Consider the following 19,727-nt stretch of genomic DNA (forward strand, 5'->3'; position numbering starts at 1 on the left):
CTTCATTTTTCCTGTACTACAGTAGACTGCCATTGAAACTCATCAAATGGATTCAGGGAGAGACTCTACCTGTTGACTTAACAGTTTAGATCAGTTTGTAAACCACTCTTATTGGCTTTAGGGTTTAAATTATATTAAGCTTGCAGATTTAAGTGGGCTTCGGAGGAGTTTATGTTGGATGTCTCCCAGAGTGTAGTCTCAGGCATGGGAGCAGGCGCTTGGAGCTGTACATGGGCGAAAACATATTTGCATTGTTTGTGTGTATAAATGCAGCTAAGAATTTATGCTCACACGAACTCCCACTGCCCTCTCAGAGCGGACAGAGAACCAGCCAAATAAGGCTGTAAAAGTGTGTGGCCCTCTTTCAAACATGCCATAGCTGTTCCCCTGGTGAAGACCAATATTTGACCACTTCAGTATAGGGAAGAAGAGCGTTTTTGTGCTGCTTTCAACATGAAATCGAAATTAACCTTAGTCTGACAAGCGGGTCTGTGACCAGCGCCGTAGGGCTGATGGACCGGACGGCTTCTTGTCTGCGCTGGATTACCTCGACCCCCCAATTTCCGTCCCTAGTTGCAAAGTTGTGTGTTTCTATAGATTATATGCTTTGTTGCTGAGGTGTTTTTCCTGTTCTCACCCAATAGGAGCATAGTCTGTGTGTTGTTTTTTTCCCTCACTTTCCTCATGTTATGCTGTATTTCTTCCTCAGTTCCCTGTCTTCCTGTCCTGTCTACCCCCTTGTCATATTGTATGTATGTATGCATGGACAGGTTGATGGCTAATTTTGCTGGTACTTGTGACTAGTGACAATAAAGGGCTACTACTACTACTACTGCTACTGCTACTACTACTACTACTAATATAATTTATTGTATTATAATTTATTATATAATAGCATCATTTATAATAATAATAATGATTTATGTTCAATAAAATAATACAATTAAGCATTTAAATAAAAATAAATTAATATAGTACACTATTCAAAATAGTTATAATTAATGTAATAGTTATAATTTTTGATTATTTTTTAAATATTGTCAACTATATTTAATAATAATAATAATAATAAATTATGACTATTAATAAATGAGTAATCACTCAATCTTGTTTCACACAGAAAAATTACACATTTCCATCATATTACAGAAGAGAAAAATGGTGCAAATGATGTTTCATGTAGACTTTATAAAGTTTTCATTGGTATTTCTGGCTGTGTTAAAAGTCATAAACAGGAGACCGCTTCTCTGCATGAGAAAGCACATATTGGGTTTGTTTTCTTTGACTGTATGTTCGTTGTCTTCCTGTCTGACCTGTGCTCTCCATCATGTGTGATGTTTCGTGCGGAGGGCTGTCTGTGGCTGGGGTTTGTTCTCCCCTTCTCTTCTCTTCTCTGTCTCTTGAGCTCTTCACATCTCTTTATTCTCTGCAGTCTGATACCCGACAACAGATCAAGCTATTGTTCTCTGAAGGCACATCTTTCTATTCCCTTTTGCCTGCCCCACTCCCTTTTCAGCCAGACATCCCAATTTCTATAGGTAATTTTCCCAGCTCCCCCTGTATTTTGTAGCACAGTCTTTCCCCACTTTCATTGTCAGTAGTTCACATGGTCCATCTTGTCATGTGCCTTTCCTTACCCACACTTCTCTTCCTCTTTCATTTCAAAAATTCCTTTTGTCTTTTTGTGTTTTTCCATGCTTGTCATTCATGTAAAAATACATGTTCCCAGAAACTAAAATACACTGCACTTATGTCATTTTTTTACTCTTGTATAAAATTGTAAGTGTTCCTCAGTTACAACATTTTTGGGTAGTTGTAGTCACTGATAGCCACAGTCTATTGTTCAACGTAATCCTTTGCCAAACAGCTAAACATGCCAGAAAAATGGAATGGTTCTTTGTTGTGTCTGCACAGTCACTCTTTCACAAACTATACTGGGATCAAACAGAAGCTCTTTTTGTCCCAGTGGTGGGTAGCATCACTCTTATTTTGGAAGTAAAGAGCTTTAGGGAGTTGATTTTATGTTTCATTTTCAGACACTGAAAAATGAAGGTATTTTCGTCTCAGATGTAAGATGTGGGCCTCTTTTTAAAGTCATTATGCCAGTAAAACAAGACTGGAAAGGTCTAATGAGATTTGCTAAATTAAATTAGGAATCAGCAGTTAGCTAAACCTTTTGCTATAGCAGAGTAGCCAGGAAGGTATTTTAGGGAAAGTAGAACATCTGCTTCATTTTGTTTTGTTTTTGTTGTTTTGCATTCATATTTTGGACATGACCACCTTTTATATTGTATAATGTTTGCAGACAAAATGAGACGTTCTACCTTTCCAGGAATAGACAAAGTGCTTTGATCCCTTTGGACAGTGTGCCATCTCAGTGGTTAGGAGTGCATTCAGTTTTTTGTTATTTCAGACTGCTGTTTTCAGTGTGGCCTGGAGTGGACAGGCTAGTTTTTCTTCATAAATTTCAAAATCTTCGTAGTGTTTTCTTTGATCTTACTTCAGTGAGCTTTAGCATTAACGGTTCCAGCATTGATTCAAAGATGGTTTTGTGCTCTTACGTTTTTTTTTTGGTACTTTTTGTACTCAGGTTTCATTTGATAGTGGTGGTGTTACTCCAGAAGTGCAGGAAGCTCTTGGGCCCTAAGAAAAAACCCTAGGGTAAATACTGCACAGTTGAAACAGAAAAGTGAATCTTAAACGTATTTTCAAGGACTCTCATTTCTGGAACAGAAAACAAAGAAGCCTAAATCTCAGAGAGCTACTGTAGATCAGATAAAGCCTCATCTGAGCTCTTTGCAGCCGCTGTTATCAGTGATGTGGCTCCAAATCCTGGATCATCATGTGAATGGAGGACTGGAACCTCACTGTGCTCTAAGTGCCCTAATTATATAACAGACCAACAAATGAGACTAGGCAGTCCTGGCAGCAGACATATGGCCAGATCTAACCTCTGATTCCTAATTTGAAGCTTCCCAGAAGGCAGTTGCATTGCTCACAGGTTGCTTTTCCATAGATTAGGAGACCAGAGCTCTTTAAATATCAACTTTGTGTCAGATGTTTTCCCTAAAATTGCTCATAAAAAATTTAAATAAACAAAATTAGGTAATCGTTGACATATGGTAAAATAGAGCTCTGAAATGAATGTGGATAGCAAAGTGCATGTTTGAAAATTGATAAGAAATGTTTGGATTCATATTGAAATATAACTTTTAATTTTTAGATATTGGTGTATTGGCAAATATAAGACTTTGACATGTCTTCTTTAATTTACATGTTTCTCAGAACAAAATCTATAATTATATTTCTTTCAGATTTGATCTACACGCTCTTTTGCCGTTATCATAAAAATGCAGTATAGCCGATATTTCCTCAGAGACTGGATGCTTTCATATTGACACAGCATAGATGATGGTATTTCGTAGACATTACGCTTCTTTCTTCCTCAAAAACAATGGATGAGGTTTGTTGTTTGAAATGTTCGGAAGCAGTGAGCTCATCACAAAGAGCTGCCCGTTTACATAATTTCTTAAATGCTGCATGCTAACTAGTGTAGGAGGAACCTACATCCTTGACATTTGAGTTGTAGATTAGAGTATAGAGAGAGAAAGAGAGAGAACTTCAACTGTTGATCAACCCAAAATCTATATGCTCAGTTGAAGAGAAGGGAATGGAGACAAAATCGGGTGATAGAAAAGATGAAGTAGGATAATTTATAGCCAGATTAAATACTGTTATAAACAGGGCACATTCCTTCTGAAACTGGACATCTGGAATGCACAATGTCGGTCACAATTGGGGGGGGGGGGGGGCATTGGAAGGGGAATCGTAGGAGGAAATGGTAATGCTTGAGATCTTCACAAGCGGAGCCAAATAACATTCTCCAGGGCCTCTGTCATTTCTGCTTAAAAGTTGTTAACTTTTCAGACATTGCAAACCTTAGTCATCATAATTGGGATGTCTTCCAGCCGAATGTGGTTTCAAACAAAACAAATTTACTACATGGTCAGTATAGTAAAGTTTGGAGTTCATAAATTCGGTGTGTGTTTCTCAGACAGTCTGTCTTTCAGCATTTAATTCAACAGCAGACAGACTGTCTGAGAAACACACACCGAATTTATGAACTCCAAACTTTACTATACCTCTGTATTTCCTGCACCACTAATTGCTACAGGTAAATCTAAAGCTCCATCACAAATGGACAGCTGTGGACTTTTATTATTCTAAATTCTATTCTAAACTTTAATTCGGTTTAGACTTCTGTCTATGATGAGATAAAAAAAAAGACTTACTAATGATGGGTACTTTTAAAATAATGCTTCCTGAAACTTTAAAATCTTGTGTCAAATCTTTGATTTGGAGTATGTTTGGAGTATGCAAGTCACATATTTAAGCAAATGAAAAACTGAATAAAAAACTGCTATGATACATACTGCATTCACCAGCCTTTCCCAGACATCTCACTGAATATGATTCATTTGGGCTTGTGGAAAGGCTTAATCACTTTACAGTGGAAATAAATTGAAACGCAGTCTTTCAACACATACAGTACAATATTCACTTTCCATAAATCATGGAGTTAATACCACTGGAAAAATGTTCGTTTATAATGTCATGGTCATGTAATTTCACTGAGATATTATGTTGCCTTGGCAGTATACTGTGAAGCTGTTGCTTTTGGGGTGGATGAATCACTAACACAGAGTGCAATGACATAAGTGATAGGCAGATGCTCGGGTTGATATAGGTGTGAATGGTATCTTCAGAACAAACATCTCTTCCATCTTCAAGGGAAAACCCACTGAGAGGTCTGTAACATGCTGTGGTGATCTGCTGATCACTATCTGAAATCAGAGCACAGAGTCTCAGGTTAATAAAGGGAGATGCAGTGTTTGTTGAAGACAGTTGTCACCTCACACCCCACGCCTGGCTCAGTGTGTGTTCCACTATTTAAGACATTTAGAAGACAAATCACACACTGATCTGTTTGTAGTGCAAACGTGACCTGATATCAGAGCGTAGTCTTGTTACAGTTCAGTGCCCTGTCTATTATAAGAAGTGGCAGAAAGAACAATGGTTTATATATCATTTTAACAATAACATTATTATTATCATCACACCAGTTGATATGGGAATCATGAGAATATATATCTCACATGTACACTACAATTTAAAACTTTGGAGTCAGTAAGATTTTTTTAATTTAAAGAAATTAATATTTGTATTAATTAAATTCATTGAAAATGACAATAAAAACATTTATAATGTTACAAAATATTTTTTTTTCCATGAAAAGCTTTCTATTCATTAAAGAACACAAAGATATTAAGCAGTACAGCTGATCATGTGACACTGAAGATTGGAGTAATGGCTCATGAAAATTTAGCTTTGCTATCACAGGAATAAATTACACACACACATATATATATATATATTTAGCTATAAAAAAAATTTTTTAAAATTGTAATTGTATTTCACATTTTACTGTATTTAGTGTATTTTTTGTCAAATAAATCTTGCTTCTGCGAGCATAAAATACTTTTTCCAGAAACATTGGAAACTCTTCCGACCTCCAACTATTGAACAGCAGTACAGATGAGGATAAAAGTCTGTTTTTGTGGTGCTTACCCAGGATATTTGATAGCTCAAGTTAACAAACTTAAGTTTCTAGGTGGTGACAGAGTTGCATTTAGATGTCTGTGCCATTTAATCAAGAGCATTATTACTTATGGAAGCTGTTATATGAACATGCTGACTTGCAACTAACTTGCAAGTAAAATTTACTTTGAGCTGTTGCTCTGCTGTAAATTATGCTCATGTTCATGCGGTTTATGTGGAAGTGTCCGAGTTACATAAAAGTGAATTTCTGTAAACTTTGGCTCTTATGTCATACTTCAACTAATGCAGTTTGTTTTTAAGCAACACTCAAGTAAACACTTACACACTGCAAACCACTCAGAATACCTTAGCAACCACATAGCAACACACTGACAATCACCCACAATTGTGGCAGTGAGTTTTGCAAAAGCAGTTTCCTTCAAAAAATGTAAAAATATAGTTTGGAATGGAGAATTTAGTAAAAAGATTTTAGTGATGTCTGAAGATGAATATGATTTCAAACAGGATATGAGAAGTCAACACAGGACGTGAGGTCACAGGCTGCAGGGTTTCTCGTGCCAGACAAGAAACCGCTGTGACCCAAAGAAAATGAGTACAGAGATGTTACCATGGATACATGGCATCCTGTGTGTTCTGATGCGAAAGCGCTCTCTTGTTTTTCAGAACTCTATGAACTTGCCTCCAGATAAAGCTCGTCTCCTCCGGCAGTATGATAATGAGAAGAAGTGGGACCTCATCTGTGACCAGGTACAGCCTCCACAAGCTCCCACTGTGAAATCACACCCTTGCCTCTGTAGGGCAGTCCAGAAGAACACACGTTCACGAATGGGGTTATTGACATGACATTTAAAAAAGATATATTTGTACAGTTATTATTAACAAGTTAAGAGAAAGTTTTTGCTTGCCAGTTATACACAGTTTTATCAGATTTTAGTGATTTAGCACACAAAAGAAAAGGCACAGACACAGGATCATACGAGCCTGTCCTCCAACAAAAAACGACCATATAGGTCGTTTGTGCAAGCACCTTATTACGACCTATATTTACGTTTTAAAGTTAAGCGCCCTCTAGCGGGCGTAAAAATAATGACAGTATCGCGTTGCGTCTGTCGTCATGAAATGACGTATAACGTCATTACCAATCAAAACGCACGTTTATTTAAATGCTATGTGTGGGCTTTTCACACCGATCTCACAGTATTTCCTACATATTTTACTAGGTGGCTTATTCGTTCGATTGACCACACCTAACCCCACCCCTAAACCTAACCCTCACAGAAATCATGCTAAATTATGATTTATTGAGCATATACATTTTTTTGAGCATAGACCACTTTTATGATAATTTTATAGTTATTTTATCCTCAGTCACCATTCATTTTAATTGCAATGAAAATATCGGCCTATCCAGTCTTCAGAATTTCTTCTTCTGACTTCATACTTTCATATAGATTAGGAATAATATTAGGGTGAGTAAATGATGACAGAATTTCAGTTTTTAAAGGTGTCCCTTTAAAAAAAAAAATGGCATGTCTTATTAAAAACAATTGCTTAAAAAATGCATCAGTGCAGTAAATGATGACTTTGTGCTACATTCTGTGCATTTCGTAAAACTATTTATAAATGACTAGTCAAGCATTTTGACAAATTTGTGCTACTGAATAATGGAGTTATAGCAAAAAATTGTTTTAAGACTTATAATTTTTTTTTAAACAAAACAACATAAAATGATTCAGAATATGTGTATGTGTTAGTTAAAACAGAGCATTGATCTTTTGTTGGAGATGTTTGATGTTTTTGCCTGTGTATAACTGTCTCCCCCTCTTCTCTGTGTCAGGAGCGTTTCCAAGTGAAGAATCCTCCACATACATACATTCAGAAACTACGTGGATATTTAGACCCAAAAGTCACACGCAAGGTCAGCATCATTCACCAGATGCATAACCAATGTCTGTTTCTCACCTGGTTGCATGTGAATGTGACTTACAGTTGTTAAAGGGGTTGTATTATTAGAAATAAAAAAATCACCAAAAATTGTATCAACTTCACAAAAAAATAGCTTGTTTAATTACAAAATTGTGTTATATTTATGTTTCCTTATACTTTTGCACAAAAAACCCTGAGTAGCCCTATAATCATACCACTGAGAATTTTAAAAAAAATATATGTTTGCAGTCAGTAAAATGACATTTTTATTCAGCAAGTATGCATTAAATTGATCAAAAGCCAAGTCAAGTCACCTTTATTTATATAGCACTTTATATTATACAGATTGTGTCAAAGCAGCCTTAGAGTATTAAACAGGAAAATCTTGTGCTGATAATGCAAGAGGAGCAAAAAAAGTAAAGACATTTAACATTTGACAAAAGATTTACATTTATTAAATTAATGGAAATATATGCTTTTCTTTTGAACTTTCTATTTGTCAAAGAATCCTAAAAAACAATCATGTTTCTCACAAAAATATTAAGCAGCGCAGCTGAGTTCAACATTAATAATAATATGAAGAAGAAATGTTTCTGGAGCACCAAATCAGAATATTAGAATGATTTCTGACGGATCATGTGACACTGAAGACTGGAGTCACAGGAATACATGAGATTTTAAAATGTATTAAAAGGGAAATCAGTTATTAAAAATTTTAATCAAATACATGTGGGCTGGGTGAGAATAAAAGACTTCTTTCAGAATCATTTAAAAATCTTATCAACCACAAACCTTTGAATGGCATTGTATATGCAAAAATATAAATATTCAGAATCAGTTAATTTCCTATAATCTGCTCAATTGGTTTTCCTGTTTAGGTCATTAGTGTTGACCTCTTTTGTGCACTAAAAGTTTATCCAGAAATGTTGTTTTATGCAGCACAAGTTAGTGTTTATTGAAATGTTTAAACTATTTTGGGGATGTTGCAGAGTATTTCTTCAAACGTGCCGATAATCATCCGTTTGTCTGTGTGTGCAGAAATTCCGCAGGAGGGTTCAGGAATCCACCAAAGTCCTGCGAGAGCTGGAGATCTCGCTGAGAACCAATCACATAGGGTAACTAATTCCTATCTTCTCTCCTTTAATCCTACTTTTACATCTCGTAAACATCTTAGTCGTGTGCTGATCTCTACAAATACCCCTCCCAACAATCACCCAGAGTAACATCCCATGTTCCTCCCGTAACTAATGCAGTGAGGTTATGAGGCTCCTGTAAGCAGTGCAGGGAACAATAGGCTTGCTAGTGTTATGGACGGGAAGCTGTGGTATTGTTCAGCTTTCCCCTCTAAAGAATCACTCTTTCTTTGTTCTTCCTGTTGTAGAAAGCTAGATGTAGTTTTTGCTTGTGCACAAATCCCTGTTGTTGGGCTGTTCTGCCAGCTTCCCTGTGCTTTACAATGCTGTCTGTAGACCCCGGCAGTATCCAGATGGTTTTTATTCATCTCGTCCCTCACACACCACCCCCTTAGCAGCTTCAAGCAACTCAGGAAGTTGAGTTGTGTATGCTGGAGAGCCAGGAAGCTTGTAGCATCCAACAATGTAGTGTGTGAAAGGACACGTATACACACACACACACACACACACACAAAGGTTTATAAGTCACATTGATGAACTCAGACAAAACATTGACACATTTCTGTAACACAGTGAAACACTGACAACTGGGATCATCTTTTCAATGTTTATATTCTGTTTTTAAGGGCACACACTCTTATTGAATACTAAAACAATATGTTGTGAAATTGTAAAACCATTTACACACAAACACGTTATTTTTATCATATCTTGTTATGTGCAAAATAATCTGTTTAGCTTCAGATAAGTTTATAAGCCAAAAATATGGCTTTACATTAAAATAATAAAATTAAAATGTATATAATTTATTAAATAACATTATAATTAATAATATGTACATTTATTTTTATAATATCATTTTGTTATTAACATTAAACAATTTATAACAAGTTTAAATCATACATTTAAATGATGAATTATATCATTTTATGTTTAAATATTAAAGAAGGATTTAGTTTCTTTCGTTTTAAGATTTTGTTCCTTTAAGTTGCTTTTTCTCAAGTTACTTTTTATTGTTAGTTGTGTGTAGTTTAGCTAACTATTACTTTAAAAGATTAGAAAGCTATATTCAGTTCAAATTGCTATAAATTATGAGTAGTTTGGCAAACTACAGGTTCAAAGTAGCTACCTCAACACTGATACACACACACACACACACACACACACACACACACACACACACAGGAGCGAAATCTTAGAAAACACTGGTAAAATATGATTATTAATTACTTCCTTTGTCTTCTGTGTGAGCCATAAATAACCAGTACACTCCTCTCTCCTGCATTATTAAGAGCATCCAGGGGATTGTAATGTGTTTCTCATTAAGACTAAACTTTTTTCACTTTTTTGGGGCGCTGGATGAAATGGAACAGAGGACTGTTTATTGCATGTGTCCGATCCCTGGCCTCTTTCCGATGTGCTACTCCTTGCTTTGCCAAGACAATCTGAAATAGCATCTGGCCGGACAGAAAGGGAGTCTAAAGGGGAGCAGGAAGGGGGAGTGGTTGACAGGAAGCTGATGATGGAGTGAGCCCCCACCACCTTTTCAGTCTGAAAAGTCTGTTTCTTGCTCAGTTCCACATTTTGTCTGTTTTTTCTTGTGCTCATTTGGGAGTCTGGTAGTTTTTTTTTCTTATGCATCTATAACCATTTAACAATAGAGACAGATTTCAACCAATCATTACGGCTGAAAATGAGACTGAAAATGAGAGACATGCAGAAAAAAAAGAATGCATGTATAGAAAAAGTGCATGTTTGCACAGGGAAGGCAGTCTAAACACTACCACTGTCAGAGATTTAACCTCCTCTTTTGAGCTATGAGCTCCACGTTCTTTTGCTCTGCGTGGTGGGAATTCCTTTTGCTTTGAGTTTCCTCTTCAGAAATCTGGAGCTAAATTAAGGAAATCTAAAACTAGTCTCCATTCTGGACTTTCCATCTCAGTCTTGCCAAGCTAGTCAACTCAGCAGTGATATTGTGATATTTCAGTTTAAAAGAGTTGTTTGTTTTAATACTTTTTAGAATGTCATGTATTCCTGTGATAACATGAATTTGAATTTTCAGCAGCCATCAACCAGTCTTTAATTTCACATGATCCTTCAGAAATCATTCTAATCTGCTGATTTGCTGCTCCTGAAGCTTTTTTGTGAAAAACGTGATACTTTTGAATTTTTATATAGAAATCTTTTGTAACATTATAAATATCTTTACTGTCATGTTTGATCAATTTAATGCATCCTTGCTGAATAAAAGTTTTAATTTCTTTAAAAACAAAGTTTCTTTCAAATATTTAAACGGCAGTGTGAGTGTGTTTGTTTTCAGAAGGATGTTAATAGGATGCGTTGATCTCCCTCTTTAATGTGGCAGGTGGGTTCGTGAGTTCCTCAACGATGAGAACAGAGGCCTGGACATCCTGGTGGAGTATCTCTCCTTCGCCCAGTGTGCCGTCATGTGAGTGACACCCTAAAAACAACCCACCACGGGTATCTTCACAACACACAAATCCAAGCACCATCTGTAGGACATTTAAAAGATCAAGTAGCCAGGCTTCTGCTGGAGACAAAGGCTGTGATGAATTCAATGTTGTTTAATGATTATGAATGTGCTGAATGTCTCGTTGTAGGCGTGCTGCATTCTGTTTTGCGCTTTGTTATGCCATGCTATACTGTGCTGCTTTCTGCATAATCCTGGACCCCCTGTTACTGAACTCTGTTGCTAACCTTCCCTATCCTTACCCCCGTCCTCCTGATTTGGGGTTCCCTGTCTATGCGGCTCAGGTTGAATTTTGGAGGGCTGGAGAATGGTGAGGACTTTTCGCTGGACAAGGCTAAGTCCTGGAGCAGGTCCATTGAGGATCTGCACCAGAACGGTTGTAATACACTGGTGCGCTCTGCTCGACAATCCGTCCTCCGGTATGTATTTGCCTGCTTGTGCTTGCTACGCTCTGCCTCGCTTTAAAATGATGTTTGCTTATGTGATGACAACTTGCATTGGTTTGGTTCAGGCTGCTGGCCAGTCACAACTCATTAATTAGAAATATTTAATGCAATGTTTGAGACTGTATATGTGTGTGTGTGTGTATATATATGTGTATATATGTATATATATGTGTGTGTGTGTGTGTGTGTGTGTGTGTGTGTGTGTGTGTGTGTGTGTGTGTGTGTGTGTGAAGGACTGGAAGAATAGGGTGCAAAAGAGCTTCCATGTCTAAAATATTAATCCCATAAAACAGACTGTATTATATTTAATACACATATTTCTAAGGCTTATAAATTATTAACATGAACAAATTTATTTCCTGAAAAAACTGTTGTACACAGTACATACCCTTCTGTCGTCTGATTGATAGTTCATGCTTTTTATTAAACAAATACTGTTGCATTTAATTATGTTTTGCACATATGCAAACCTTTTTCTTTCCAAATATTGGTTTATAGCAATTTTTGTTTTTATGATTATTTTACATAAATTGAATAAATATATATTTGTTTGATCAGTATTTCTTACAATAAAATAGTTGCATGCAAAATAAATCTGTCGTTTTTGCTCATTAAATCATCAGATTATGTCAAAATGAATACATTCGGTTTAACCTAGTCACAGGCCAATATCAGCATTTTAATACAAACATTTAATGTGTTTTAAACTAGCTACTCATGCTAGGTTAATTTTATATAAAATAATAGTTAAAATAATTAAATAATAATAATTAAAAAAATAAATCTAATGGTTTTCACACTAAAAACATTTAGTGGCTCATTGGTTTATTCAAAGTAATTGCACCCTTTATATGGAAAGTGAAAATTATTGTTCTATAGTTAACAGTTCAATTCCTGTCTCACTTCTCAAATTATAATGCAAGTCTTTATGCAATGACAGGAACATTGCATTGCAGCGAAACTAGGAGTCAGATGTGTGCAGTATTTAGCCCACTGAGCCATAGCCACACTTCCTGAGAGAAGATAACACACGCAGATGAAAGTACCTCTTTATAGGGTGCATATGAGTGATCGTTTCTGTTATATCAAATCAAGCACAGCTCTTGTGAACTACTAACTTTGTCCTTCTATTACAGTTATGGCTCAGCTGCCAACAGCAAAACCATCAAGAACTCCAGAGTAGTCAGTCAAAAGGATGATGTGCATGTGTGCATCATGTGCCTCAGAGCAATCATGAACTATCAGGTACAGGATGCACAGACCTGATTGGTCACAAAACCTCAGGGACATCTGACTTGACTACACATAGAAAGGAAGTAGCAATTAAAGTCTGCTCTGTCAGTAGTATTATGAAGTTTTTATCGAACATGACAAGTAACCTGTTATTCTGCAGAATGTTTTTTACATCGGTGTCTGTCCAGTTAATGAACGGCAGCACAAAATCTCAATTGAATGACCATTGCATTGTGCTAAATATGTTTTTTTATATAATTTAATACCACATTACTTTTTTCTTTCACACCCCTAGTATGGCTTCAACCTCGTCATGTCTCACGCGCATGCAGTCAATGAGATCGCCCTAAGTTTGAACAATAAGAACCCAAGGTAAGAATTAAGGTTCTGTATAACAGTGTTAAAGGTCCACCCAAAAATTAAAATTCTGTCATTTACTCACCCCTATGACTTTCCAAATCTGTGTGCATTTCTTTTTTAGTATTTTCGGACCTAAATATACTATGGAAGTCAATGATTTGTGTACCAATATTCTCCAATAATGACCAATAATGATATAAATACCTTCTTTTGTTTTTCACATAACAAAGAACCAACCCGTTTGTGATCCCACTGACTTTCATAGTATTTTTTGTTCTTAATATGCAAGTCAATGGGACCCAAAACTGTTTGGTTACCAACATTCTTCAAAATATCTTCTTTTGTGTTCCACAGAAGAAATAAAGGTTTAGAATGACATGAGGGGAAGTACATTATGACAGAATTGTAATTTTTAGATGTACAATCCCTCTATGGGCATTTCACAGAGAACTTGTTTTGTGTGAATAGTCCCTTAGTAGGTAGCTAGCTGATGAGCCTGATTAATGCAGTACCTCCAGTGACCTTTAGTTTTGGTGGCGCTGTGAAGTAGGGGATTTTATTAGGTAAATGAATTCTTTCAAACATGGAAAAACCCCCAGCCTTCTTACATCTTAAAAAACATCATTCCTTGAGCTCAATGAATCATACGTCAATGTATCATTCATGCACAGCTTTTAACTGTGCTGTAAAGGCTTTTCTTGTAGTGTGTCATTCCAAAACAGCACCAACAAAAAATGACCCCACCTACATTTACTGAGAGTTAGCATCAGACTTGACCCAGTGAGAGGCTCAAGATGCAAGTGTGCTATCACGTTTCTGATTTAGAAAATTGTATAACAATAGACACAAAGCTGCTGTTCTCCCTGAAGGATAGATCTAAGCAGGTGTGGGTGGGTAGTGATCTGTCAAGTTTGTAATGTTACCCGTCTTATTGTTTGAGTCCTGCTCTGCCACTCTTGTGCAGTTGAATGCTCACAGAAGCTTTTGTTCTGCCTATAGAACAAAGGCACTGGTCCTGGAGCTGCTGGCTGCTGTGTGTTTGGTGCGAGGAGGCCATGAAATCATCCTCTCAGCGTTTGATAACTTCAAAGAGGTAGATCCTGGGACGTTTACACCTGCATGCGTATTACACCATGGATGCTATATTATGCTAAAAAAGTTGTTTTTGTTCAAGTTCATGCACATGTAAAGCCAATTAGCTGGGCATTTTCTCCCTTCCTACATGCATTTGTGGGAAAACACCACATCTTAAGCCAGTCGTTTAATCCCGCCCACATTTCTGATAAGGATCAGGGTTTTTTTTGAATTGCCTGCAGACTCAACCGTTCACTCAACCTCTCAGTTTTGTTTGCCTAGTGATTTAAATAGCCAATTATCCTGTAACTGTCCAAATCTATCCTGAGAAACTAGAAGAGCTAATCAACACAGCAGTCACAACAAAGCTGCGAGAAAGACTGGCAGAACTAGTCTTCAAAGAGTCTGCGGTTGACCTAACTTTGAATTTAGACTAATGAAATAAATGTTCCACATGTAAATCAGCAAAGCATTATGAACAAGAAGCTGATTGAAGTATTTGAAATAAGTTTCTTATTCTTCCATAGTGAAATGTGAGGGCCTAACGTATTTCTTTTAATTTCAGTCTCCTTCTTTTTCCATAAAGTCTGCAATAAAGTCTGAATTTCTCCTGAATGGACTGTGATCTGAATTCTCCATCAGTCTCAGCTTCACTAAACCCCATAACCTCATACTCTGCTGTTTCTAGAACTAGAAGACTTAGTAAATTGTTCAATGTTATGTTAGTTTTTCTCAAAGTTTTGGGATGGTTATTTGTGAGGATATATGAGCCACAACTATCACACTTTAGATTAATAGCACTTCACATATCAGTTCATACTGGATTCAAAATATGTGCAGGTATGTAAGGAGAAGCACCGCTTTGAGAAGCTGATGGAGTATTTCCGTAGTGAAGATGGGAACATTGACTTCATGGTAGGTACATGAAAGAACTCAAGTATTTTGTATGAGACCAATGTAGATGTGCTTGACTGTGTGGTTTGTGTCTCAGGTGGCTTGTATGCAGTTCATCAACATTGTGGTCCATTCGGTGGAGGACATGAACTTCCGTGTACATCTGCAATATGAGTTCACTAAGCTGGGGCTTGATGACTTCCTGGAGGTATCCAAAGTTCAAACTAATCTAAAATCATTCAGTGTTTAAATAGCCAAGTTAAGTAAATAGTTAAGTTTGTTGTGTAGATGTCATTTTTTATTTTTAATACTACTGAATATTTCAGTCACACCACTTGATAGAACATTAAGGAATCCCCTGTGTTTCCTTCCAGAAATCTAAGCACACGGAGAGTGATAAGTTATCGGTGCAGATCCAGGCTTACCTGGATAATGTGTTTGATGTTGGAGGTCTGTTGGAGGACGCTGAAACAAAGAATGTGGCCCTGGAGAAAGTGGAGGAGCTGGAAGAACATTTGTCACATGTAAGAACTACTAGATATTATTTTCTTTTATTATTATACCTCATACATACATCAGCTAAAAAGTGAAAAGCCTCATTGCTTAAAAATGTTAAATGTTATAATAAATAAAATAAATTGTATTTATTATTATATTTAATATTGAATATTAAAAAATAAATTTCCAAGCACCACTATTATATATATATATTTACATTTGTAATAACTTCCATAAATGTTTGCATTTACATTCATTATTTCGGATCAGTAAAATGTCTTTTATTTTTTGATAGAAGTATCTTTTTTTTCACTAAGACTATTATATATTTTATAACTTATATATAAGTTCAAAAGAACAGCATTTATTTAAAATGTAAATCTTTGTAACATTATAAATGTCTTTACTGTTACTTTTGATCAATTTAATGTGTCCTTGGTGAAAAGAAATCTTGATTTTCTTTACTGACACCAAACCTTTAATTTTTACTGACACCAAACTCAATTTTTAAAGACTATTATGTTATAAATGTTTGCTTATATCACCACATTCAGATTTTGATAATTTATAATCTGACTTGCACACCGATTGGGCTTTTAAGTGTTTAGTTCAACAGATAAGGCTTGTAAATCTGAGTATGCAGTCAGTGTAAAAACAAACCTCAGATTGTTCCTCTGAACTTGACTCAGTAGTGGGCCTTTCTTACCAGAAATGACCAGAGAATCACACAAAAATTCTGCTCTTGCTAGGGGAGGAGCACAGAATTCCCCAAATATTCCACCTATTTGGTAATCTTCACTGTATCAAAAGTGAAAGTGATGCTGCCTCATCTGTTTTGTCTTACTGCTGGGAATACTGTCATTGATCCATAAGAGAGTGAGAGAGACATAATGCAGATTAAAGGGGTATGGAAGAGATGTTTATAGGATTTAGGCTCTGAACTGCCTCTCCATCTTCACTCATTTTCTTTTCATTACCTCTCACGCCGTCATGTTCTCTATCGCGCTCTTTGTTTTTGTTCTAGGTGAACGAGAAGCTTCAAGATGTTGAAAATGAGACCATGATGAAGGTAGCAGACCTGGAGAAACAGCTGTTACACAAAGACAAGGAACTGACAGCCATAAAGGTAAGCCTCAATTTCAATCATTTATATCACCTTCACTCGTGAGCTTGACATACTAATACCTCCTGTAATAAGTAATATGAATGACGAATGATGACTGCGAGTTCTTTAAAAAAAAAATGGCATAGTCTTGCATAGTCTGGTTAACTAGATGTCTAAATGTCCAATAACTCTAAGATACCATGTATCTTTTTGGACAAATATGCCTTGTTTTTTTTATATCTACTATGGTACCTTCATAGAAATTACCATTAAATAATTAGGCCTATCATCAATACACTGGACTTTTTTTCACAGACTATGATGGCATTAATACTGTGAATCTAGCAAAGGGTTGATATTTTCAATTTTAAAAGAAATCTTAGAAACACTGTTGAGGATTGTTTCTTTTGCTGTTTGAGTAACTAATTCTATATTGATAACTAATGCTTCTGAGACCCACAGAAATGTGAGGAGAGTCCACAGTATATATCAAAATACAGGATCACATATAGTATCTGAATTTCTTTTGAAATTTGGCTGTGAGTTACTTTGTTTGTAGAAAGCAGTTGTCATTCATAACCAAACTGTGCATTAACAGGACTGACAACCACTGCACCATCTATCAACCAAAGTATTTTCAGGGAATTTACATGTGTTGTGTGGGCTTGTTAGATGCTAGACTGGTCTATCCTTGACTGGTCATTCTTATGGTTATGCAGGAGACGTATGAGTCCACCAGCTCACAGGTGCACACACTGCGGCGAATGATTCAGGAGAAGGATGCCGCCTTCCAGAGGCACAACAACATCAAGAAGCAATTGCTGGAGCTGGAGCAGCAGGGCACCATCCGTTTACGCAAGCAGCCTGATGGGGATATTGCTATTGAGGCTCTGGGTGGAGGAGGACTTGTTGGTGGAGCATTGGCTGGAGCATCTCTGGGAGATCTGGGCTTACTTACTGCAAGCATGAGTGGGAGTGGAGGTCTGGGTGTCACTTCACCTGCTCCTATTGAAGCTGTTGCTCCACCTCCACCGCCACCACCACCTCCACCTGCCCCACCACTCCCTTCAGAAGGTACTGAGTCTGAGAATAGCCTGGGAAATCAATTGTGTATCTTGTGCGGTGTGTGTTATCAGTTACTGTAGCTGGAGTCATTGCTTGACCAGGAGATCTGAGATTCTCAGAACTCATTTAATTTCAAGGGCAGACAAGGAAACATATAGATTTGGCACCAGTGTAAACCTACTGACAATGGAAAACAGATATGTAAGGGTTCCCTTGAAGCTCAAGATTCTGGAGACTTTGTAGTGTATAATAATCAGAAAAACAAGGCCCAGCTGTGCACATTTAGTACTCTTTGAGTTACAGAGCTTAGCAGGAAAAGGAAAAGCTAAGGGTGTTTCCTTTAGCTAAGGAGCAGTTTCTGCTGAGGAAGCAGCTGGACTGAGACTAACTAAATATCTATTAAACCCTTGTGACGGTTTTGGAACAGATTTAAGAGTAAAGCTGAAAATGTATGCATACTAATGTATTACATCTCTTTTATCTATAGCTGAGTGTGTTCCTATTCCTCCTCCACCTCCTCCACCTCTGCCTGGAACATCACCATCAGTCATCCTTAGTGTCGGCTTATCAGGTAATAGAAAATTTAAAATAATAACAAACAGTACTATCTTAGCTCTGATTTGTTGCAAACAAGATTATCACAGTGACAAATCACTCAGGATCTTGTCATATGCAATTATGTTAGTAAATGTAATGTTTATTCTTCTGTTGTAGCCATACGCATCAAGAAACCCATAAAAACCAAGTTCCGCCTTCCTATCTTCAACTGGACCGCACTGAAACCCAACCAGATCAATGGCACCGTCTTCAACGAGATTGATGATGAGCGTGTGCTTGAGGTGAAATTGAGTATGACTCAAATTCTCACATTATTTTGAGTGTGAGTTCCATGAAACTCTCCACCCATGCCATGTGCTCTTGATTGGTCGTGTAGGAGTTGGATCTGGAGAAGTTTGAGGAGCTGTTCAAGACGAAAGCCCAGGGTCCTGTGGTGGATCTGTTGAGCTCAAAGAGCAAGGTTCCCCACAAGCCTGTTAACAAAGTGCAGCTGCTTGATGCCAATCGCTCAAAGAACTTGGCCATCACTCTGCGCAAGGCCAACAAGACCTCAGAGGAGATTTGCAAAGCCATTCAAACGTACGCACATATACAAGTGTCTTAATGCTCTTAAAACTCTCCTCTGAGATTATTAATATGACGCAATTTCCATGTTGCAGGTTTGATCTGAAAGTCCTGCCAGTGGACTTTGTAGAATGCCTGATGCGGTTTCTGCCCACGGAGGCTGAGAGTAAACTGCTGCGTCAGTACGAGCGCGAGAGGAGACCTCTGGACCAACTCGCTGAGGAAGACCGCTTCATGCTCCTGTTCAGCAAGATTGAGCGGCTTACTCAGAGAATGAGCATCATCACGTTTGTGGGCAACTTCAATGATAACGTCAACATGCTGACCCCGGTGAGCAACAATAATGTTCAACAAATTGGAAGTTGGGAAATTTTGTGGGTTTTAAAAAAAGATTTTTGGTGAAGAATGACCATCCACATTGTTTTTTTTTTATTATTGCAAAGATATTTGTGAAAATTTGTTTCCCCGGTGTCCTGGAACAACATTCCTGTCCACATTTTGGGGATCAATTGAGCCACAGACTTATCAATCTATAATTTCCCTCTGATTTTAGGGGTTGTTAGGCTTGGGCTTAAGTATAGGGTTTGTTTGTTTGATGGGATTTTTATTCCTGGAACAAAATGACAATATAACAGTCACCCTGATCAAATCACGATTTGACATCTGTTCATTTAAATCTACAGCAACTCAACGCCATCATCGCCGCATCAGCGTCAGTGAAGTCTTCTCCAAAGCTAAAGAAGATTCTTGAAGTAAATGTC

General features: G+C 37.1%; 1 protein-coding gene across 5 annotated transcripts in view; it reads left to right on the plus strand.

Annotated features, from left to right (window-relative positions):
• LOC132129758 (formin-like protein 3) overlaps positions 1 to 19,727 on the plus strand; it is a 39,899-nt gene that overhangs the window by 14,331 nt on the left and 5,841 nt on the right. For 4 of the 5 annotated variants that reach the window (XM_059541494.1, XM_059541495.1, XM_059541496.1 and 1 more), the window contains exons 2-19: positions 6,283 to 6,366; positions 7,457 to 7,537; positions 8,584 to 8,660; positions 11,044 to 11,127; positions 11,454 to 11,588; positions 12,752 to 12,860; positions 13,144 to 13,220; positions 14,208 to 14,301; positions 15,123 to 15,197; positions 15,274 to 15,384; positions 15,551 to 15,700; positions 16,699 to 16,800; positions 17,499 to 17,853; positions 18,332 to 18,415; positions 18,559 to 18,683; positions 18,779 to 18,981; positions 19,062 to 19,296; positions 19,650 to 19,718. In XM_059541494.1, the coding sequence (XP_059397477.1) occupies positions 6,283 to 6,366; positions 7,457 to 7,537; positions 8,584 to 8,660; positions 11,044 to 11,127; positions 11,454 to 11,588; positions 12,752 to 12,860; positions 13,144 to 13,220; positions 14,208 to 14,301; positions 15,123 to 15,197; positions 15,274 to 15,384; positions 15,551 to 15,700; positions 16,699 to 16,800; positions 17,499 to 17,853; positions 18,332 to 18,415; positions 18,559 to 18,683; positions 18,779 to 18,981; positions 19,062 to 19,296; positions 19,650 to 19,718 (2,250 nt within the window). The remainder of the gene's footprint in view (positions 1 to 6,282; positions 6,367 to 7,456; positions 7,538 to 8,583; positions 8,661 to 11,043; positions 11,128 to 11,453; positions 11,589 to 12,751; positions 12,861 to 13,143; positions 13,221 to 14,207; positions 14,302 to 15,122; positions 15,198 to 15,273; positions 15,385 to 15,550; positions 15,701 to 16,698; positions 16,801 to 17,498; positions 17,854 to 18,331; positions 18,416 to 18,558; positions 18,684 to 18,778; positions 18,982 to 19,061; positions 19,297 to 19,649; positions 19,719 to 19,727) is intronic. The other variant, XM_059541498.1, reaches the window with a different exon arrangement.

The sequence above is a fragment of the Carassius carassius genome, chromosome 46 (assembly GCF_963082965.1).
Source record: "Carassius carassius chromosome 46, fCarCar2.1, whole genome shotgun sequence".
Classification (NCBI taxonomy): Eukaryota; Metazoa; Chordata; class Actinopteri; order Cypriniformes; family Cyprinidae; genus Carassius; species Carassius carassius.